This window comes from Pleuronectes platessa, chromosome 1 (assembly GCF_947347685.1).
Source record: "Pleuronectes platessa chromosome 1, fPlePla1.1, whole genome shotgun sequence".
Taxonomy (NCBI): Eukaryota; Metazoa; Chordata; class Actinopteri; order Pleuronectiformes; family Pleuronectidae; genus Pleuronectes; species Pleuronectes platessa.
The window spans coordinates 9529662-9548540 of record NC_070626.1 but is presented as its reverse complement, the minus strand read 5'-3'; the positions used below and the strand labels follow the sequence as shown (position 1 = coordinate 9548540).

The 18879-nt window shown below is 42.9% G+C and overlaps 2 protein-coding genes across 5 annotated transcripts in view; one reads left to right on the top strand and one right to left on the bottom strand.

Annotated features, from left to right (window-relative positions):
- The window catches only part of LOC128440196 (transcription initiation factor TFIID subunit 4), an 87656-nt gene extending 84048 nt beyond the window's left edge, over positions 1-3608 (top strand). The window contains exon 15 of the mRNA XM_053422836.1: positions 1322-3608. Coding sequence (XP_053278811.1) covers positions 1322-1489 — 168 coding nt within the window. The 3' untranslated portion in view covers positions 1490-3608. The remainder of the gene's footprint in view (positions 1-1321) is intronic.
- A 685-nt stretch (positions 3609-4293) lies between these two features.
- Positions 4294-18879, bottom strand: part of LOC128444527 (BTB/POZ domain-containing protein kctd15) — a 28148-nt gene continuing 13562 nt past the window's right edge. For all 4 annotated transcript variants that reach the window (XM_053427062.1, XM_053427080.1, XM_053427053.1 and 1 more), the window contains exons 4-5: positions 16725-17030; positions 4294-7842 (exon numbers count right to left, since the gene is read on the bottom strand). In XM_053427062.1, coding sequence (XP_053283037.1) covers positions 7684-7842; positions 16725-17030 — 465 coding nt within the window. In that variant the 3' untranslated portion in view covers positions 4294-7683. The remainder of the gene's footprint in view (positions 7843-16724; positions 17031-18879) is intronic.

The window sequence follows — 18879 nt, the reverse complement described above, 5'->3', positions numbered from 1 at the left end:
TTCACATGAAAACACATGAGGAAACATAAAAACACATTCATTCATTCATTAGATGCTGTGGCTGAGGGGTAGAGTGGTCGTCCTACAACCTGAAGGTCAGCAGTTCGAATCCCCAGTCTGACCCATCTGCATGCCGAAGTGTCCTTGGGCAAGATGCTGAACCCTGAATGGCCCCCCATAGAATAACAAAGTGATGCGAATAGATGCACTGCTTGAATGTGTGTGTGAATGGGTGAATGTAAAACTGTACTGTAAAGTGCTTTGACTGGTCATCAAGACAAAAAAAAGCGCTATATAAATACAAAACCATTTACCATTTACCAAAACCATTAGCCAAACTGTCTTTGAGGGTAATGGTCAACTGACATTGGGCAAGAGTCAGTGTACATCCTGGACAGGTCACCAGTCTGTTGCTGGGTCGATATACCACATACAAAGATACACACATGAATAAAGTGAGGTCAGAAAGTTCAGAGGGTTTATAATACTGTGGGTAACTTTAACAGTAAGTTTACACACAGTAAATGTGACCTCTGCATTTAACCCCTACCCTGTGTGTGTTCACAGACACACACATACACACTAGGAGCACTGACCACACACACCCAGTGGTAATGGTGGGCGGCCATGCTGGTCAGTTGTCTTGCCCTAAGGCACTTCAGCCATAGATGTTGTTCATTTACTCCCTCCCCCATCTAAATATCTTCCCAGAAGTCCAGGGATTCACACTGGTGACCTTCCGTGTCCCCAGCCCACTCCTGTGACCTATAGCTGGAAAATTCAGTTCGGTCACTGGTTAGTTCCAAGGTTTGTTAACAGTGTAGGAAGAGTCTGGGAAATTAATTTCATCCTCTCCTTGTCTGGAAGACTTTTAGAATTGGATAGTCACATGACAAGGTTTACAGTCATGCAAGAGAGTCTGTGAGGTGCTGTAGCTAAATGCAAACATCATACATAACATACAGATTGACCGTCAGCAGCACTAGGAGAAATCGGCTGCCATTAAAAGATCCATAAATATTTTATCATCTTCGGTAGGCCTACAGGATTCAGCATAAATTCTATAGACAGAGCCATGACTTAAAATCCAGAAAATTCATCACCCCTTAACCCTTGGACCTTTTTTGTTGGTTCTGTTTACTGTAGAAATGGCGTTTATCTGCTGCCAAAAACAAGCTAGCAATAGGTTGATGGATTGTAACATTTTAAAATAGCCAAAGTGAAACCCTTGGCATTTGTTGTTATACAAGTATTGAAAACTGTTACAGTTCCCTGAATTAAATCCTCCATCTCACCTTTTGACCCCTTCCTTTGTCCCCAGGTTTCAGGCAGCACGGCGGGGTCCCCAGCCAGCTCCTCCGTCCCGTCCACCTCATCACGTCAACGGCAACGCATCACCCGCGTCAACCTCAGGGACATCATTTTCTACATGGAGCAGGAGAGAGAGACCGCCCACTCCCTCCTCCTTTACCGTGCTCTGCTCAAGTAGCCTCTGCTCCGCTCAGCACCCACCTCAACCTCCTCCTCCTCCTCCTTCCCAGCAACGTGCCTTCAGATCAGGTCTAATGTTACAGCTCTGTGTCTCCATATGTACTGTAGTGATGTTTGATGTAGCGTTTGATAAGACAGAAGAGAGAGAGACAAAAAAATATACAAAAATAAGAGTCTTCTCTGTTTAGCCTCTCGGTGTGTAGTTTGATCATTCAGTTTGAAGACCCTGTTTAAATTGTTTGTGTTGAAGGATTTGTTGGAGGAACAATGTTTTTGTGTCGCAGGACTAGACACAGAACATATTCCACGTATGTTGGGTATTTATTTGACGTCACTGGCAGTAGCTTCAACGATCCACCTCAAAGGAAGGATTATTTTTGAAGGAGAGAAGATAATTACAGTATGTTAGCACCTCAATACAGCCTGCGTTATCTCCATGAGCTATTTGTTGAACGTATGTTGAAATCAATAAATGAGCCTTTTCCAGGTTTCCCGCACGGAGACATCATTTTTCAAACATTAAGATTCCAAATAACAGCATCGCGATCAAGTTCTTTACGTGGAAATAGTTCTTTTTGAATTATTTAACGGCGTGTATAATTTTAACACGTAGAAAAAGGAATAACCCATGTGGCAGTAATAGAAAAATCTGATGTTTTGTAAAACCATGTGCTTTGATTGACTCACATTTAGAAATTTCACTCAGTTCCCCTGTTGTGTATAGCAAATACACAAAGACGCAAAGGTCATTAAAGATAGCCACAGTCTGCACTATGACACCTGTTTGAGAAGGTGTGTTTTGGTTCTGAGAGGTTAATATTGCAGGTGTTGTTGTGAAACAGTAGTCCTGATACCTATGATAATGTGGTGCTGATGAGCCAAAAGAACTGTGCTATTTTGTTATTTGTGACACTAATGTGTAACTTAGCAAGATGCTGTCCTCATCTTAAAGCAGGTTACGGGCGGATCTTCTGATATTTCCCCTGTAAAATGTCACGTAGCCTAAAATAATGACTTTATTCTTGAAATGTCACGACTTTATTCAAAAAATCTCAGATTATTTCCCCCTTTAAATGGCCCTAATGCTCTGTTGTACATGGAGCCCTCTTAAGCGCCCTTACACTTTAATAATGACTGAATGTCCAAGCTACATCATGAAGAATTGTAGTGCACAGCCCTTACACTAATTTGTATTTTGATGCAAAGTTAAATATCACAGTTGTATAGTAAAGTGTAACTGGAAAAATGCCCTTGAATGACTCCAGTCTAAAACTTATTTATATTATTCCCATTTCTTTCTCTCTTTGTGTCACTGATGGAAGAGAGGAGTAATGCCAGCTTTTTACATGTTGTCTTGCATTGTCACCTTGTTCATTATTTTTGTACAATCCTTATTGTGTTTTACGTAATATTGTCTAGTATGTTTCTATTGTTTCTATTTAACAAAAAATCTCGGCCTCTATGCAGCTTTTCTTGTCATATTGAAATGTATTTAAATATGGTTGACATTTGGAACAATTGTTGTGCAATGTACAATTTGACAGCACTTTTTTTTATACCTATTTTATCTGACAACTGAAAGCTGTCACTTAATAGCAAAGAAATGACCGATAAAGGAAAAACAATATTGCCAGTTTCTGTCAAAAGACAATTATTTTTAAACAATTAATATATTAATATTTCTCGGTTTTCTTTTTTTGTTTCTTCTTTTTAGGAATTGGCTGTTATTCATAACATGTTTTCATAAATTTGACCTCTAATACACCTTGTTTTAAAAGCAAGCACAACAAGGATTGTTGAGATTTGAAATTATTTTAATAATGGTTTCTGTGGTTTCTTGTGGTTTCCCAGGAGGACATTACTACTACTACTACTACTACAGCTTTTTAGCCAAAATATTAGGACAATATTACTGATGTAATTAGACAGAGGAAATAAAATTTCATTATAAGAATGATTTGTAAATATTGTTTACAAAACTATGTTTATTAGAACCACGTTATTTTTGGTAAACTCTTGTACATATTTTGAGAATTTCCTGTTTGTGTGAAAAAAACATTACTTATGTATTTGTACCTATTTTGTAAAGGAATAAATAAGCTGTTTACTAAACTGAGCAGATTTTGACGTTGTGCATGTCTTCATCAGCTAAAATCAAGTAGGTGGGAATCTTTTTAAGAAATGAAAAGATGTGAACTCAAGTCTAAAATGATTTAATAGCCAAGCAATGTGCCCCGCTGTTCATTCCTTACTCTTCAAAAGAAAAAATTATCTGTTATGTTTTTGCAGACAGTTTTTACCAAAGTCAACGACTAATTCAACCTGCTTCATTTCCATTTCTAACATTGCACATGCTAAGTACAAACTGAGTCAAGCGCTGCTGCTCAACTATGGAAAGTCCCCCTAGGTTTCTGCTGCTAATTAAGCAGAAGCATTTTTGAAAAGACCAAACCGTTTAACTCAGTGCAAAATATTGGGGTTTCGGAGCATATTTTTTAAAAAAATTTTTTTTAGATCTTGGCCTGTTCCTCAGTTCCTCTGGAGCTTTAAACAGCTGATCTCGATTCAGTACAGTACATTATGCTGCGGAGCCTCATCCGGCTTCATTAGTACAATTACAGGACGCTGGGTTCAACCTCCCGAGTACGTCAAACATAAATGTTTTTCAAGCGTGCTTCATCCGCGACAAACCCACCAGCAGGACAAGGACAAATTGAGCATGAACAAATCAAAGCTGCTCGAACCATGTCGTGCCCTTCCCTTTTTAAGGATGATGAAACAACACAGGTGCAATGAGACGCATCAGATTTACAGTACATCCTTTTATTATCGCAAATATGCAAGAAAAGTCAAATGGAGACACTGTAAATGAACACATGCCCTTTAATACCACAGTCTAATTGTTTTTAAACACTTTAAATAATATACATTTGCACCTTATTATACCCTTTGAAATGTTTTTAATTCATATGTACACAATGTAATGCTTTGAATTCTTTTCATTCTTTTTCGTGGAGAGGACTAAAGAGGTCTCTTAAAAACACGAGGGTCCCGTGAAACCCAAGAGTCTCGATAATTCAATTTACAATAACTGTACAACTGACCTGCCTCGGAGTTGGTGTGAATACCATGTGGACTGGCTGAACACTGGCCAGTACCATCTGTGGGGGGGAAGGGGGTTGAGGGCGCGTGTGTGAGCATGTCTCGGAAGTTTCCAGTCCTGTCGAGTTTGACTAGTTAGCGTGACGTTTATACTCTGAGTCCCGGGTTTGTTAGCACAAACACAGAAACTCACACCTGCCATCTTTGTTCCTTTTTTCACTTATTGAATGGTCACTAATGTTTTCATTCGAAAATGCACAACTTCTCAGCTAAAAGCTTAAAGCCCATTCTCTGATCTGAAAATGCCACATCAGTAAGAAAATAGGCCTTCATTCGCCCCTCCAGGAAAAAAAAAAAAAAGGTAATGCTTGCAGATGGGAGGTTTTAGCATAGCATGGATTTTTTTCATCGAGAGCTAACCCAGATGAGTTTCCACACCTCGTATCAACTGGATGAAAGATGTCAGGTTCGGCCCGAGCCAAGTCGCCTGGCTGCATGGTGTGTTCTGAGTGTGCCCAGATTTGACTCATCAGTTTGTTTGTTTTTTGTTGTGGTGTGGTCCGGTGAGCCACAGCATCACAGGGCGTTTTAAGAAACCAGGGCATGGGGATGACACAGCAGCAGGGGGTACAAGCCCGAGTCTCTACTGGCACCACTGAGCCGGGAGCCTTCGGGCAGGCAGAGGGGGGCGAGGAGCGCTGTGAAGAGCCCAACATGCCTCGGCACAACATGCCTCGGCACATGAAAGGCCTGGTTGACCATTCCCTTTGAGGCGACTGTATGCAAAGGCGCAGGCCACTGGCAGGTCAGAACAAAGATGGGCTTGATTGTGAGAGAGAGAAAGAGAGAGACCCCCAGGGAGGAGTGCACAGGACTGGGAGCTACACTTACTCTGAGCTCATCTTTATCCACTCATTGGCCTTGTTTAATCAGCCGCCATCCGCAGAGAGCAGATATGAGGACAACATGGTCAGAGGAACTGCTGCCCATTTTTAATGAACAACTAGTTTATAAACACAAACCCCCAGTTTAACTCAAACAACTGCCAGCGCCCACAAAGATCAGAATGAGCTTCTGTTTTTTTTTTTTTTCTATCTCTCTGTCTTTTGGAATGGAAGAAACAGCATCTGTAAGTTACACGCAAATATAAAGCATGAAAACTTGGCCTTTCTTGTTGCTGTCTTTGATCCAGAAATGTTGAGAATAAGACCAAAAGAATGAGAGGAGGATCGAGTAAATGCCGCCCACTTGCCTCTTTGTGAACAACACGCAGATGCTAGGAGTACAGTTCACTTGGGGTTCTGCCACGCATTCGTGTGAAGAAACCGCTGAAATAATCTTGGCTTAGAAGTGACTGAAACAAACAGGGACGTTGTCTCTCAAACTTGAAGACGCTGTGAGCTATTCTCAACAAACCTGTCAAGACCGGAGGCCGGTGGGAAAGAATGTGGACAGCCTTCATACACGTCTGAATAATGCATTGTGTCACCTTTAGCTATAAACTGTAAAAAAGAGATGACGTCTTTATGTTTGTACAATCAACAGAATTGGCACCACTTCTGCTTTGGTACCTACAGTATACGTTCTCTTGGACATTTGGCCTGTGGGTAAAGTTTTAGTGTCCTTGGCGTGGCGCTGGTCTCCGGGATCAGACGAGTGTTTTCTTAAGGGAGCGGGGCAGGACAGCTATGTAGGTAACGTTTAAGTGCAAAAAAACAGTAAAAGCATTTAGAGTACATCTCTTGCTGATCACGAGACATACTGGTAAACGTTAACTTTCAACGTTAGTCCTCAAGTCTTTAACATTCTATCCCATCAGAGCTGCAGTACACTTGGAGCTTGTGCAACTTCAACCTGAATTTTATATTCACCAACCTTCTTAAGTTTCTGCTAAATACGAACACAAATCTGTGCCCGTGTGAGAAAAATCCGATCAGAGACCCGAGATATGTTTTTAGGGCTAATAAGCACAAATTCCGGAGCACTTTTTTATGTGTGCTATACATTTGACTATAAACAATGTCGAAACATCCAGGTTCTCTTCCATCACCGTTTGAACAATGGGACTTTTTCCAGCTCTGAATGCATTGCCAGCCAGATCGCTTTAGCCACATAGCCCGCAGACATCTGAGTTTCTGCAGCGACTGCCAAGAAATGCTCCCTCAAAAGCTCTCGAAGCCTAATGAATACAATGTTCATACATCCTTCATATTGGAGAAAGGAAAAAAGAGACATTAAAAATAATCCTATTAATAATAATTGTTTACACCATGTCATGATAAGAACAGCAAAAAGAGCAAGAAGAACATACTTTAGAAACAACAATGAGAAATTGTAATAAACAATCAGTTTGGCAAATCAATGCTGTTTTTGGCGAGGCCCTGGCCTCTTCAGCCCGGCCTGTGGGGGTGTGTGGTGGGACGGAGTCGGGGGGGTCGTGGGGCTCTTGGAAACTTGGGCTTGTCAAGGGATTCGCAAAATCAGATTATGTCTTCTTTCTGGCCTCCATGAAAGGCGTCCTGTCTGCCAAAGCTTTCTGGTTCCACAGCAGGCCACACTTGTCACCAATCAGACAAGACATGGACCTCACACACACACGCAGAGCTGGATGACACTGGTGAAGGGGGGCAGAGGGTGAGTCTGTCAGTGTGTGTGTTGAGAAGCTGGGTGGATGGAGGCTCACAGAGGGGGGAGAACTTTGTGTCCCCTGGAAAGGTTCAGGACACCTTTTTGTTTAGGAAGATGAGGGGGAAATCAACCAGTCATGGTGCTGAAATGGTTTAAGTGTGCTGCAGCTGAGTCGTTTTGTGGTTGTTGCTGTTTTCATCACAGTCCCAGATTCTTTGGGCGTTATAATCAAAAACTTTTGTTGCTGATGCTTTTTTTTCCCTTTGTTTTGTTCTACATTCCCCTTAGAGTTCTGCAGGGCTAGCAAGGTTAGAAAGCCTCTGCTAATACTTCGGTATGCTTGGGGGTGGTTGTGGTCCTGATGGGGAATGGAAGCGGCAGGAATAGGCTGGGTGGGACGGTGTGAGAAGATTGATGGAGTAAGGGGGGGTTGTGTTTTGGCAGTCCCTCTCCCAGAATGCTCTAGTCCAGGGGTTCCTGTTTTATCCTGATGGGCGTGTTCATGGACAGACTCCGCCGGTCCTCGCGACACAACACGTACTCACTGAACTGGGATGAGTCCACGCCGCCTCCGCATGACGCCGCCACACTGAAACCTTTCTGGAAGAGACGCTCCATAACCTGAGGGGAGGGGACAGAGGTAGAGAAGGACATTAGTAACAGAAGCTCTAGCAGAGTAGTAGTGATCATATAGACAGGATGGAAGGAAGGAGAATTCATTGGCACTTCCTGCTAGTATCCAGAAATGAAGCTAAAATATCACAGATATGAGCGCAGCCATTTTGAACCAGAGCAAGGGATCAAGCTAAAAGCCTGATGATAAAAAGGCTCAATCATTCACAAGTCAGTCTAATTTTTCAATTGTGACCTTTCATTAATAGCATCAAACTGAAATTAGCACATAAACAAACATCAGTGTGATAAAACCTAAAATAACAGCCACCATCTTTGAGCAAAACTTATTTGATGTGTATTTAGTGTGCTAAATGTGAAGCTATTGCTAGCAGCTGTATAACTTAGCTAATGTCCCCCCCCCCCCCCCCCCCCCCCCCCGCAAATGGTTGATTTGTAGTTTTTAATTGCTACAGTTTTATTTTCAATAAATGAATACCTGTAAAAAACTCTTAGATGCTGTGGCTATTGGTTTTTGGATAAACAGCACATGCATCCTTTCTCCGAACATCAACCTCAGCACCGTTTGTCGTTAACCCTCCACCCTCCTCCAATCATACGTAGCGCTGGAGCAAAACCGGGGGGCACTCCGACATCACACCACCTCTGCAATATTCATGCTGCATGCACTGGATTGGCTACTGAACCGAGGGCATGAGGCCCAAAGGGATGAGGAGAGTGGAGTGCGAGTGAGGTGTGTTAAGGGGCTGAGTGGAGCTCAGCTTGGTGATTACTGGAGCCCCTAATTTGAGTAATGAGGGCTAGGATGAGAGGAGGAGTGAGGTCCGTGAGCGAGGTAGAGAGCGACGTGTGGGGAATGAGGATGCAGAGTTTCTTCGGTGAGGACAAAGTGCCGGAGCTGCAGGGAGAGAACAGGGGACGTGGATGCATGCTAGCCCCTAAAGTCGGGGCATTGAAACTCACTTTGGTGAACTCCAGCATCACTTTTCTCTTCTCATCTACTATAATCCTTGTGGGATGTTTTGTGTATTTTTTGTAGGGGGTATATCTAAATCCCAGTCAGAGGAGTGCTGTGTGTTTACTTATTCCCCGTCCCTTTAATGGAGTGAGCAGTGCATGGAAATGAAAGGTCTCGCCGAGGGCTAACCCTCCTGCCTGATACAGAGCCAGAGAAGTTCACGCAAAACAGATTGCTTTCTCACACATACACATACAAATACACACACATTCAAGGCAAAGGATGACCTCTCTAATTACAGGGGCAAGGGGCCCCATTCCAGGACTAAAGAGGGGGTACTTAGGCCATTGTAGGACTGCAGCCTCCCCTGATTTGGGATTAGCACAACCCAGAGGAGCAGATAAATCACACAAATGAACACCCCGAGTTATCGTATGTTCACAAAATACAATCAAATTGAAAATAACAACACACATTCACACAAGAACATGATGGGCAGACCTGATGACCCCCACCTCAAACACACACATCCTGATGCCTGATGTGCCAGCACACAGGACCAAAAGTTATCCAACACCCCCCCCCCCCCCCCCCCCCCCGTCGCACTTCTCCTCCTCCGGCCATACGACGACGACAAACTCTGTAATTTGTGAGACAGAAGTGGTGGCAGACAGCTGATGTTGAGGGTGGCTAATTAAGAGACCTGCCCAAGCATCAAACACTCCCAAATCCATGTCAGACGACAGAGGAGCCTAACGATTATGGAAATGATATTACATTGCCGTCTTTGATCATTGCATCACATTGCATTTTTCCTCATCATCTCTTAACGCATGTGGGACTCTGTCATGTTCGGCAATGAATTTGGTCACAGAGGAGGATGGCCTGATCAATAAAGATAGTCTGAAAGTCCCTTTTATCATTAGCGCACGGCAACACAAAAGACTTAAGGATATTATTACAGATAGTTGTAACAGGCTCAGGGATACTGTAATGACTATAAGAACCCCCCCACAAAAAAAAAACCTTCACATTCAGTTTGACACAGTGAATTAGCGCCACAGGGGAATAAACAATACACTGAATAATTAAGATGTATCCAAGCAATAGGTCTCAATGTCCACGGGACGATGTCCTGAAATCAATCCCAGCTGACGACAGAAAGTAATGCAGCCTCTTCAAAAGCTGAGACATGTCCTGGTGGCTCAGTTTAGTGCTACATACTCGTGACCGCAGGCTCTCAGATCCCAGCTTATGTTGTACTTGTGCAGATTTCCCTGCTAACTTTCCTGACTCACTTGAGCGAAACCATAACAAAATATTCTAACAGTGAGTTGCATGTGAGCGAGCGGATTGGTTGGAGTCTAATTCCAAGCATGATTATTTCCATGAAATGGAATCATTGCTAGTTAGCTGCCTTTGTATTTTCTTTCTTTCTTCCACGTACACTGTTATAGACTTTAAGACGACCTAACCTGAATCCTGTATTGCTGTGACATGCTTATTATACATATATCACTGCAATTATAAAAAAAAACTGAAATCAGAATATAACACAGAAGGTAGGAGAACTCTTTATCGACTCAGTAACACTTTAATAAAGTTTGCTATCCTTCCCTGAACTTGATCACTTCTCGTCGTTTCCTGTTTGTGTGATTGAAGCAGGAGCTGAACAAAAGCTTCTCCTCACCCACTTCATCCCCACTGATCCCTATCCATCTGAAACATCATAAACCATTCTCACTGTCGCAGGGTCGACTTGACTGCACAGGGATCTGCCCCCCGAACACACGCACACCCACACACTCACACACACACAATTTAACATATAAACATCTCTCTGTGCTGCCACTCAATCTGGGGTCGCCATGGGGACCCCAGATGAGGAGGCGATACATCAGCCTCACTGCTCTCACCTCCCAGCTCTGTATGTTCCCTACACAGTGAAAGATGGCAGGGCAGGAATCAAAGTAGATGAGTCTCAGGGCTGGAAACCAGAGCACACTGTAATATTGATGGCTACCGGAGCACGCACGCACACACACACACACACACACACACACACACACACACACACACACACACACACACACACACACACACACGCACACACTTGCTACAGCTCTCAGGAGGTGCTGGAAGAGACTTGCTCCTTGTGGCACAGGGCTCAGGGTTGATTGACACGTATGGCACACACACACACACACACACTGGAGCATGTGATGGGCGCTACACTCAGGGGGTCGCTTGTGTTTAACTATGCACGCACTTTCATATGTGACAAGGAGCGCTAACTGCAATCTCTGCTTATCTCAAGCATCTGGCATAAAACAGATGAGAAGCTCCAACTCTTTCTAATTCTCTGAGCCATCTGCCAGCTTCTTTTTTTTCAAATCACAAACAATGAAAACTATTTGACAATTTAATATATTCTTAAAGTATCTGCAGCACTTTGTCAAGTTGCTGTGTTTGTAGAAATCCCAAGACTGATCTCAAGGACACACATTTAAAGTTTCAAGTTTAAGAGTGTTTGAGTTTAGGTGACCCCATATAGATAACAATCTAACCCCAGCAGTGAACACCCAGCAAGTTAGATGAGGAACAGAAGTGACATGTAGGGCTACAACAGTCCTCTGAGGGACTACGAGTAGTTTAAACTAGCCTGAACAGAATCAATTTATGGTTTACAGAGTTGTGACGTGTCTAAGTTACTCTTTTAAAGATTTGAGGTGGTCTTACTTTGCTTGAATCTTTTCATTAGATGCCACATTATACTCCTCGTCCATTTCCGAAGTGAATATTGTGTTTTTTATTTACAGTGGAGACAAATTTGCAGATCAATATTTTAAACACAAATCAACCCATAAATTATTATCCATTCTAAGAGAATAAACTACACTAGAGTGTATGAAGCTGTTAAAATCACACTGTCAGCGCTAATAATCCCATATAATAATACTCACAAGGTAGTTTGGCATTATACTTTTACTTTTTTTAAATGTACTTGATATATTTGAAACCATATTCGACTGATTGACAAAATTTTTTATACTATTTCATACAATTGTAATACATAACACGGATGAAGGCTGTTACCCTCTTTGATGGCGTAAAAATTGTTATTTGTCGTCATATTTAATTTGAAATAAAGTTGATTTCTTCCAGTTAAATCCTGTAAAAGCCTCTGATTCATTATTTTGTTCATGTGTATCTTTACAAACTGGTGGTTGCTAAAGTAACAAACCACCTGCATCATCCACCTAGGCTGCATCTGACATAAATATAAAAAAAGAAACAATGATAAATCTTGAAGCGAACTGCTTTCGAGCTGTCAATCAAATCTTTATCCTCTGTCCTGCAGGTCAATCCACTGCCTGCTGAGCCTCGTGCCCGATGCTGTGGTCTTCCCTCACTGATCGCAGCGGAGTTTGCCTTGTTCTGCCACTCGATCTGGGCGACTGAGAAGCACCACTGAGGTGTTTGTGTGGCCTTGTCTGCTCTCGTGCTTTCTCTTTCTACCCAGGGCAGGATTGATGGAGTGGCAGGGTGACATGTAAGAGAGTGTTGCTGCGTGTTGCGTTCCCCGCCCGGGCAGCAGGGGGACAGGGGGCCCTTCTGTACGACTACCTCCGCTGTCACATTGATGAAGGACAGATTGGCTCTGGTCTGATCTGAGTGCTTCATCATGGTGATGTATGGAGCAAGAGGCTCGGCTGCAGCTCTGGGACCAGTGTGTGTGTGTATGTGTGTGTGTGTGTGTGTGTACACCTCTGTGGCTCTTTGGCTAAATGTTTTTCCTCTGTTAAGTGCCTCTGCTGCTCTCTGTTTTTCTCCGCTGGATCTACATCACAGCGCAGGTGGTTTGTATTATTCCCTGAATTCCACTCATGACTTCATGGAGAATCGGTCGCCAAGGTGGAGTTGTTTATTCCCACTCTCTCACATTGAAATACAAAACATGAAAGACAAAGGACAGAATACAATGTTTACTGTTTGTGTAGAAGAAGTATTCAGATCCTTAATTTAGGCAATGCAAAAATATACTTTTAAAAGGTAAAGTCCTCCATGAAAAATCCTACTTAAATAAAAGAATACAGGTATTAGCAGCTAAATGTAGTTAAAGTCTATACGTGAAAGTCCCATCTTTATTGAAAAGAAACAATGTGAGAAGTTAAGATTGAAGAAAAAAATTTGGGAAATATAATTGTGACTTAACAACAGGAAGTCAGAAGCTGAAAACTTCAGGTTCAATCTATAATGTGTAGTATTTTAAAAGCTTGCTATATTATATTATTCTATATTATTATATTACTGTCCGTTATGTACATTTCAAACTTTAAGGGAGGTGATCACTGAAGCTATCAAATGACTGTAGTGTAAGTATGTATATTTCCTCCTGAAATGTTAAATCAGAGGTTGAGTTTAAGCAAAAAGCTACATAAGTACATCAAGTATCTCAAATTTGTACTGTTGTACTCAAAGTTGCATTTGCTGTACTTGTGGTTGTTAATTGTATTTTTAGTTAAGAGTACTGTACTGTGAATGTACAAAGTTACTTTCCTCCACTAAATAATGTCAAACTGCGAGCCCAAACTACTTTCTGTAGACTGACACAAAAAGTTTTTTAAGTTATATTTTTAACTGTAAATACAAAATTATATTATAATAACTCATTAGAAATAGATACTATTTTGTCAAAAAAGGAGATATTTCAAAATGATTTAATGATTTAAAAATGCCGAATATCACGACGAGGTTCTTTAATAAAAAGTATATGTTCAACATATTGTTACTTTAAGTGAGTAAAATAACATTATAACCTGAAATAAACACAGGTTGATGCAATTAGGGTAGAGTAGTGTACTGAGAAATCTCATGTTATCTCGTTGTGACCAAGTATCACAAGGTCTAACAGTTTCCTGCCTTGGGCAACACAGCAACAGTAGCTTGGGCTAAAATACATTCATACTAAAATGAGCTCTCTGTGCCCATGTACATTTAAAGTTTTTCACATATCCATCTCCTCCTGCTCAGAACCTCTTCAACAACCAGTCGAGTCACAAACACTCTGTTCCCGACAGCAATGTATCTGCCCCCAGAACAACAACTACCCCACCCCTTTCCCTCCCTGGCCTTTCTCTGTGGGCCGGGTGTGGCCCTGTGTGTGTTCCCCTGGGTTGGGGTCCAAGACTGAAATCAGAGCAGAGGCTCATTGTCTGGCGGCTAAGACGAGGATTATTATCCTAACCTTCTCATACCTTCACGCAACAATGAGAGAGGACAGAATGAGTAAGTTGTTTAGAAAAATCTCCCCTTTCGCTGAAAAAACACCTCCATCTGCTCCTTGTGTCCTCGTCTACATCGACTCAATGAGCCGGACCCCTCCACTGTGCTTGCATATGTGTGCGTTAACAATCTTGTGTCTGTGTGTGTCTTAAAGGGGCCGGCATGAGAGGAACAAACAGCCGCACACCACAACAACGCCGAGTTAGCCGAGAGGGGCCGTACAGTGAGACAAAAGGGAGCGTCGCCCGCAGGAAACCTGGAAGCTCCAGCTCCTCTGACTGGAAGCCATTCGTCTGACACGAGGACTCCAGCTCACCTCGACATCAGAGGAGCGGCCTAATAAAAGCCCAAACAATAAAAACTCCTCTCAGACCATGTAAGTCGGATGTGCTCACATCCCAGAACCAGTCTCACTGGTAAACAGAGTGGGAAAATGTTGTGTTAGTTGATGCGGCCAATTAATTATATTGCAAGTCATTTAAAAATCTATAAAAGAAGTATAAACCGGTTTAGGCTGTTTGAGAAATTGTAAGTATGGTATTAAAAAATGCAATACGTGTATTTCAATCGCCTTGAGCAGTGTTATATTGGAGTCTTTTTAAAAAAGGAGCTGTGTCTTAAAAAGGAGTAAAGCGTAAATTATGCATATCATTTCCCCCCCCCCCCCTTTCCATTTCTCTTCTTCATTTTTTCGCAGGAAAACATGGCCGCAGTCCACACGTGCTTTGTCCCGCTCGCTCTCGCTCTCCTCCCTGGAGGTGGTCTCTCGCACTGGCAGGCGGGAGGTGGAGGTGTCGGAGCGCAGTAGCCTGCCTGGGAGAGGCTCTCTGTGGATGCTGCTGGATGTGTCGGCCTGTTCGTGGCTGTGGGCGCTCGAGTGTGTTACACTGAGTCTGCGGTGTGGGGCTGTTATGTTGTCCCCCTGTCCTTCCCCTCACAGACCTGTCCGTGTAACACAACTGTAAAACTAGCTTTGTGAAGTTGTTTCTTAACGTCTCACAGCTTCACCGCAGCCCGTGGTCAACACTGCTCTAAGGATGGATATCTTTAATGTCCGTCAGACGGCCTGTTTGGAAATGCTATAACACGCCACAATGCAAGGGGTAATATATTCTATTATAACAAAATGTATTTACTTAGTGTGACAAAAGAAAATATTATACCTACACCACAAACAACAGAGCGGGATCGGGTTCCTCATTATGCTACGGCCATATGTGCAGCTTGCAAGCTGTGACTGTCTACACACACACACACACACACTGTACACCTGCCATTAGCTCTCGTGATCTCCTGACAAACCGACTGTAACTCCATCAGCGCGGCCGTTATCTCAGTTAGTGACAACAGGCTATTAACTTTACAGCAGGAAGACGCTGTATAAAGGGCCACAAATCATGGCAACTGTCTGAAAGCAAATAAAGTTTGGAGGTGGAATTGCAGGTTATAGACACTGAGGGGGAAACAAAATGAGAGTCTATATACCAGCCTTTTATTCTGGGCAATGACCTGAAAGTAAAATCCACAGACTGACACAGAATTTCAGAGCGGGAGAGAGAGAACAAGCGATGGCTCATTGGAACAGGCTAACGCTGCACAGACGCCATCAGAGCCCTGGTTGTACGGTACACAAGAGCCAGCCGGGTGATTGTGATTGGATGTGAGGGAGAAATGGTGATGATGAGGTGAAAAGATTTGTAAACAAAACCAACTCATTGTAAAGTTCCTCTGTGTAAGGTGGACAACCTCCCAGATGAGTGACCACACCTACACTGTCAAATTAAAGTGAAACACACGTCCGACTACAGAGTCAGACGAATAGACACAAGGGTTTCATTCTAAAATCACAAGCACTCGTAGGTTTTTAAAAGACTTATCTTCAATTCTTGATGGAGGAAAGATCTTATCCTCATTATACGGATGTGTTACAGGAGCTATTACCTCCGTCATGCAGGTTTTCACTGCCATGTGCTTGTCAGCATGATTAATCCAAAAATGTATTTCCATGAAATTTTGAAGATGGGTTGGGCATGATCCAAGGAGGAAGCATTACATTTTCTTTTCCAGATCTGGATAATATTGCGTCTCCAGGTATTTCTTTCACTTTCTTTAATTTAATAAGACCAGCTCAGCGTTCCTGGGTACTAACAACTGCATGTGCATGTTTGTTCTGAAATGATCCTGCTCTTAGTTTCATTTCAACAATCTCAACATTCAGGACATTTCTATAACTATTCATTTTTTATAGTTGTGCTGCATCAAGCAACTTTATATATACAATTTGTGTCACCATGTGGCGTCTGATTGGAAACTGATGTTATCAAAATTCAACCTAACATTATGTCACATTAATACAATCTTCAGTTCATCACAACCTCAATACATTCAGAACAATGAGACCCCAAATGACTTAACAACAACAAAACATCTCACTTACAAATGCAAAAATGCATCGATAACTGTGTGATGTGATATTTTATAGTTATATGCTTTATCTCAATATTTTCCAAATAATAAAGAAACTATTTTCCCAATTGTCTTCAAATTGCTTATATGCAATTAATCAAGCAACGTGTTACCAACCTTTCCCTACAATAGAAACAGGAAGTGCTCTGTGGTGCGTTACCTGGACAGAGTTGAGCCTGCAGTAGCCATTGAGGGGGAAGCGAATGACGTGCGTCGGGTCCTGGTTCCAGCCGGCGTTCACTGAGTTGCACATAACATCTCCAGTCTCGGGGAAGATCTCCTCGATGAGGACCTTCTCCCCGCTCAGGGCGATCCTCTCGCCCAGGTCGGGTGTGACACGAACCACCAGGCAGTCGCAGGGCTGCTGCATCCGCCGCTGCTCACTCTCCTGCTTCCAGCGCTCCAGCTCTTTAATCATGGGCATTAGCTGGTAGTAGCGCGCCTCCTCGTACAGCAAGTGGAAGTCCTGCAACCGAGAGAGCAGAGTTTGCATGTGTTCCCGTTCCTCTCGGCTAAATGCGTGAGTAACAATTCATTACATCATCACCAAGGTTATCAGGACAAAACTCCAAACATCATGTGTAACATTAACATGACAGAGGAAGGTGTATTTGCAGGGACTCCTGATGACTTCCCCACAGCAACGAATGACAAAGTGTCCTTGAACGAGACACTTAACCTCTAATTATTCCAGAAGAGCTGTTGTTGCTGCATCTGCTCCTTGACCCTTCTTCTCTGAAGCATCAACTGTGCGACACAGACAGAGAGGTGTCCTGCAATATATTCAGGAATAATATATTTACCGTATCTATGCTTTAGAAACCACTAGTGTCCTTTGTCCTTGCTGTCTGTTATAAGCAAGGCTCCATGTTATTGAACCGTGCGTTCAATACACTAACTTCTCATTAGTTGCTTTCAGACATGCACTGAACTCAGGACAATCTCCTGACATTCTCCGGAGGGGCTGAATGTGAGAGCGTAAATGTCCAAGACAGATGTCAGACTTTCTCCAGAGTTTTCCCTGCCAACCCCTGGAATGTGATCTCTCAGTGGAACAGTCCTGCCTCTGCTGCCTGCACCACCCTTCACATGAACGCTCTGGAGATTTCTGTGTTGTTGTGAACGCATCGGAGCGGAGGATGTCCTGCTACACTGTGCATATTGGGACCCAATTGTGTGTCTGAAAACGGCTGTGATGTCAGCATTGTAGTAGTTTACACTGCCTTGCTCTTGTTGTTAGTTCATCTCCATAAGGAAGAGACAACAACAACAAATTGCAAATGTGAAATTGACCTTTCTTTGTCCTTGTGGAGTTGAAGCTATTTAATAGCAGCAGAATCTCTCACTTGTTTTCCATGGAATACTTCTTCTGGAGAGAAGAACAATAAACTAAGCTCGGCGATGGCCTCTGACCAGCAGGACAACGCTCTCACTAAACAAAGCGTAGCCATGCTGCAGTGCTCCTCCACAGTAGCTCTTGGCAGCGCTGCTCTTGCCTTTAGCATGTTTTAGCGAGCACTCTCCAGAAAAGGCCGTCAGTGGGGCTCCAGCGAAGTGGGATGGTGCATTCCTGTGTGCAGACAGTCTGCAGCAGATTGCCGGCCTCTGCCTCCCGGGCAGGGCTTGCTGGGGGCCATTTGCCCCTGTGCTCTTGCCTCTAATTTCCCATAAGACCAGATGGCACCATCATTCACCGCTACCATAGAAAAAATGGGGGAGGCTGAGGTCCGCCATTGGAGGCAGACGGGAGGTGAGGGAAAAGAAGGGAACATGAGGACAATTATAAACTGAGGATGATTTTAATGTATTCCTCACATAGAGGGAGTTTTATGTTAATGAGGCTTGTGGCCCTATGTTAAGCTCCTATTAGAACAAGATTTAATTAGGTTACACCTAAATGCTGCAAATCTTTAAGCTAAACAATTAGTAATTAATAAATCTCTGTTCTGATTAGTGTTGCACAGTGACAAAGAATGACAGCTTAATTCATTCATAGTTTAAGACCTGCCATCGCTGCCATTCTGACTCTACCTTGGCTCCTGGCAATGGATCATCTCAGTGTAAGGACATCGTAAAATCACGGCACAGCTCATCTCATATTCTTAACACACTCACAGTGAGACTGTTTGTGGTGAAATAACAACAACTGCTTTACACAGTCTGCATCATTGTTGGCCGTGCCGGTGCCGTCAGGGAGCCCTTTTAACTAAAAACTTTCCCCCCTCTTTTTTCTGAACCAATGTGTAGAAACAGAGCAGAGCAGCAAACCTCATATTCTTTAACCCTGCTGCCTCCGTTAAGATCTTCAGCCTTGA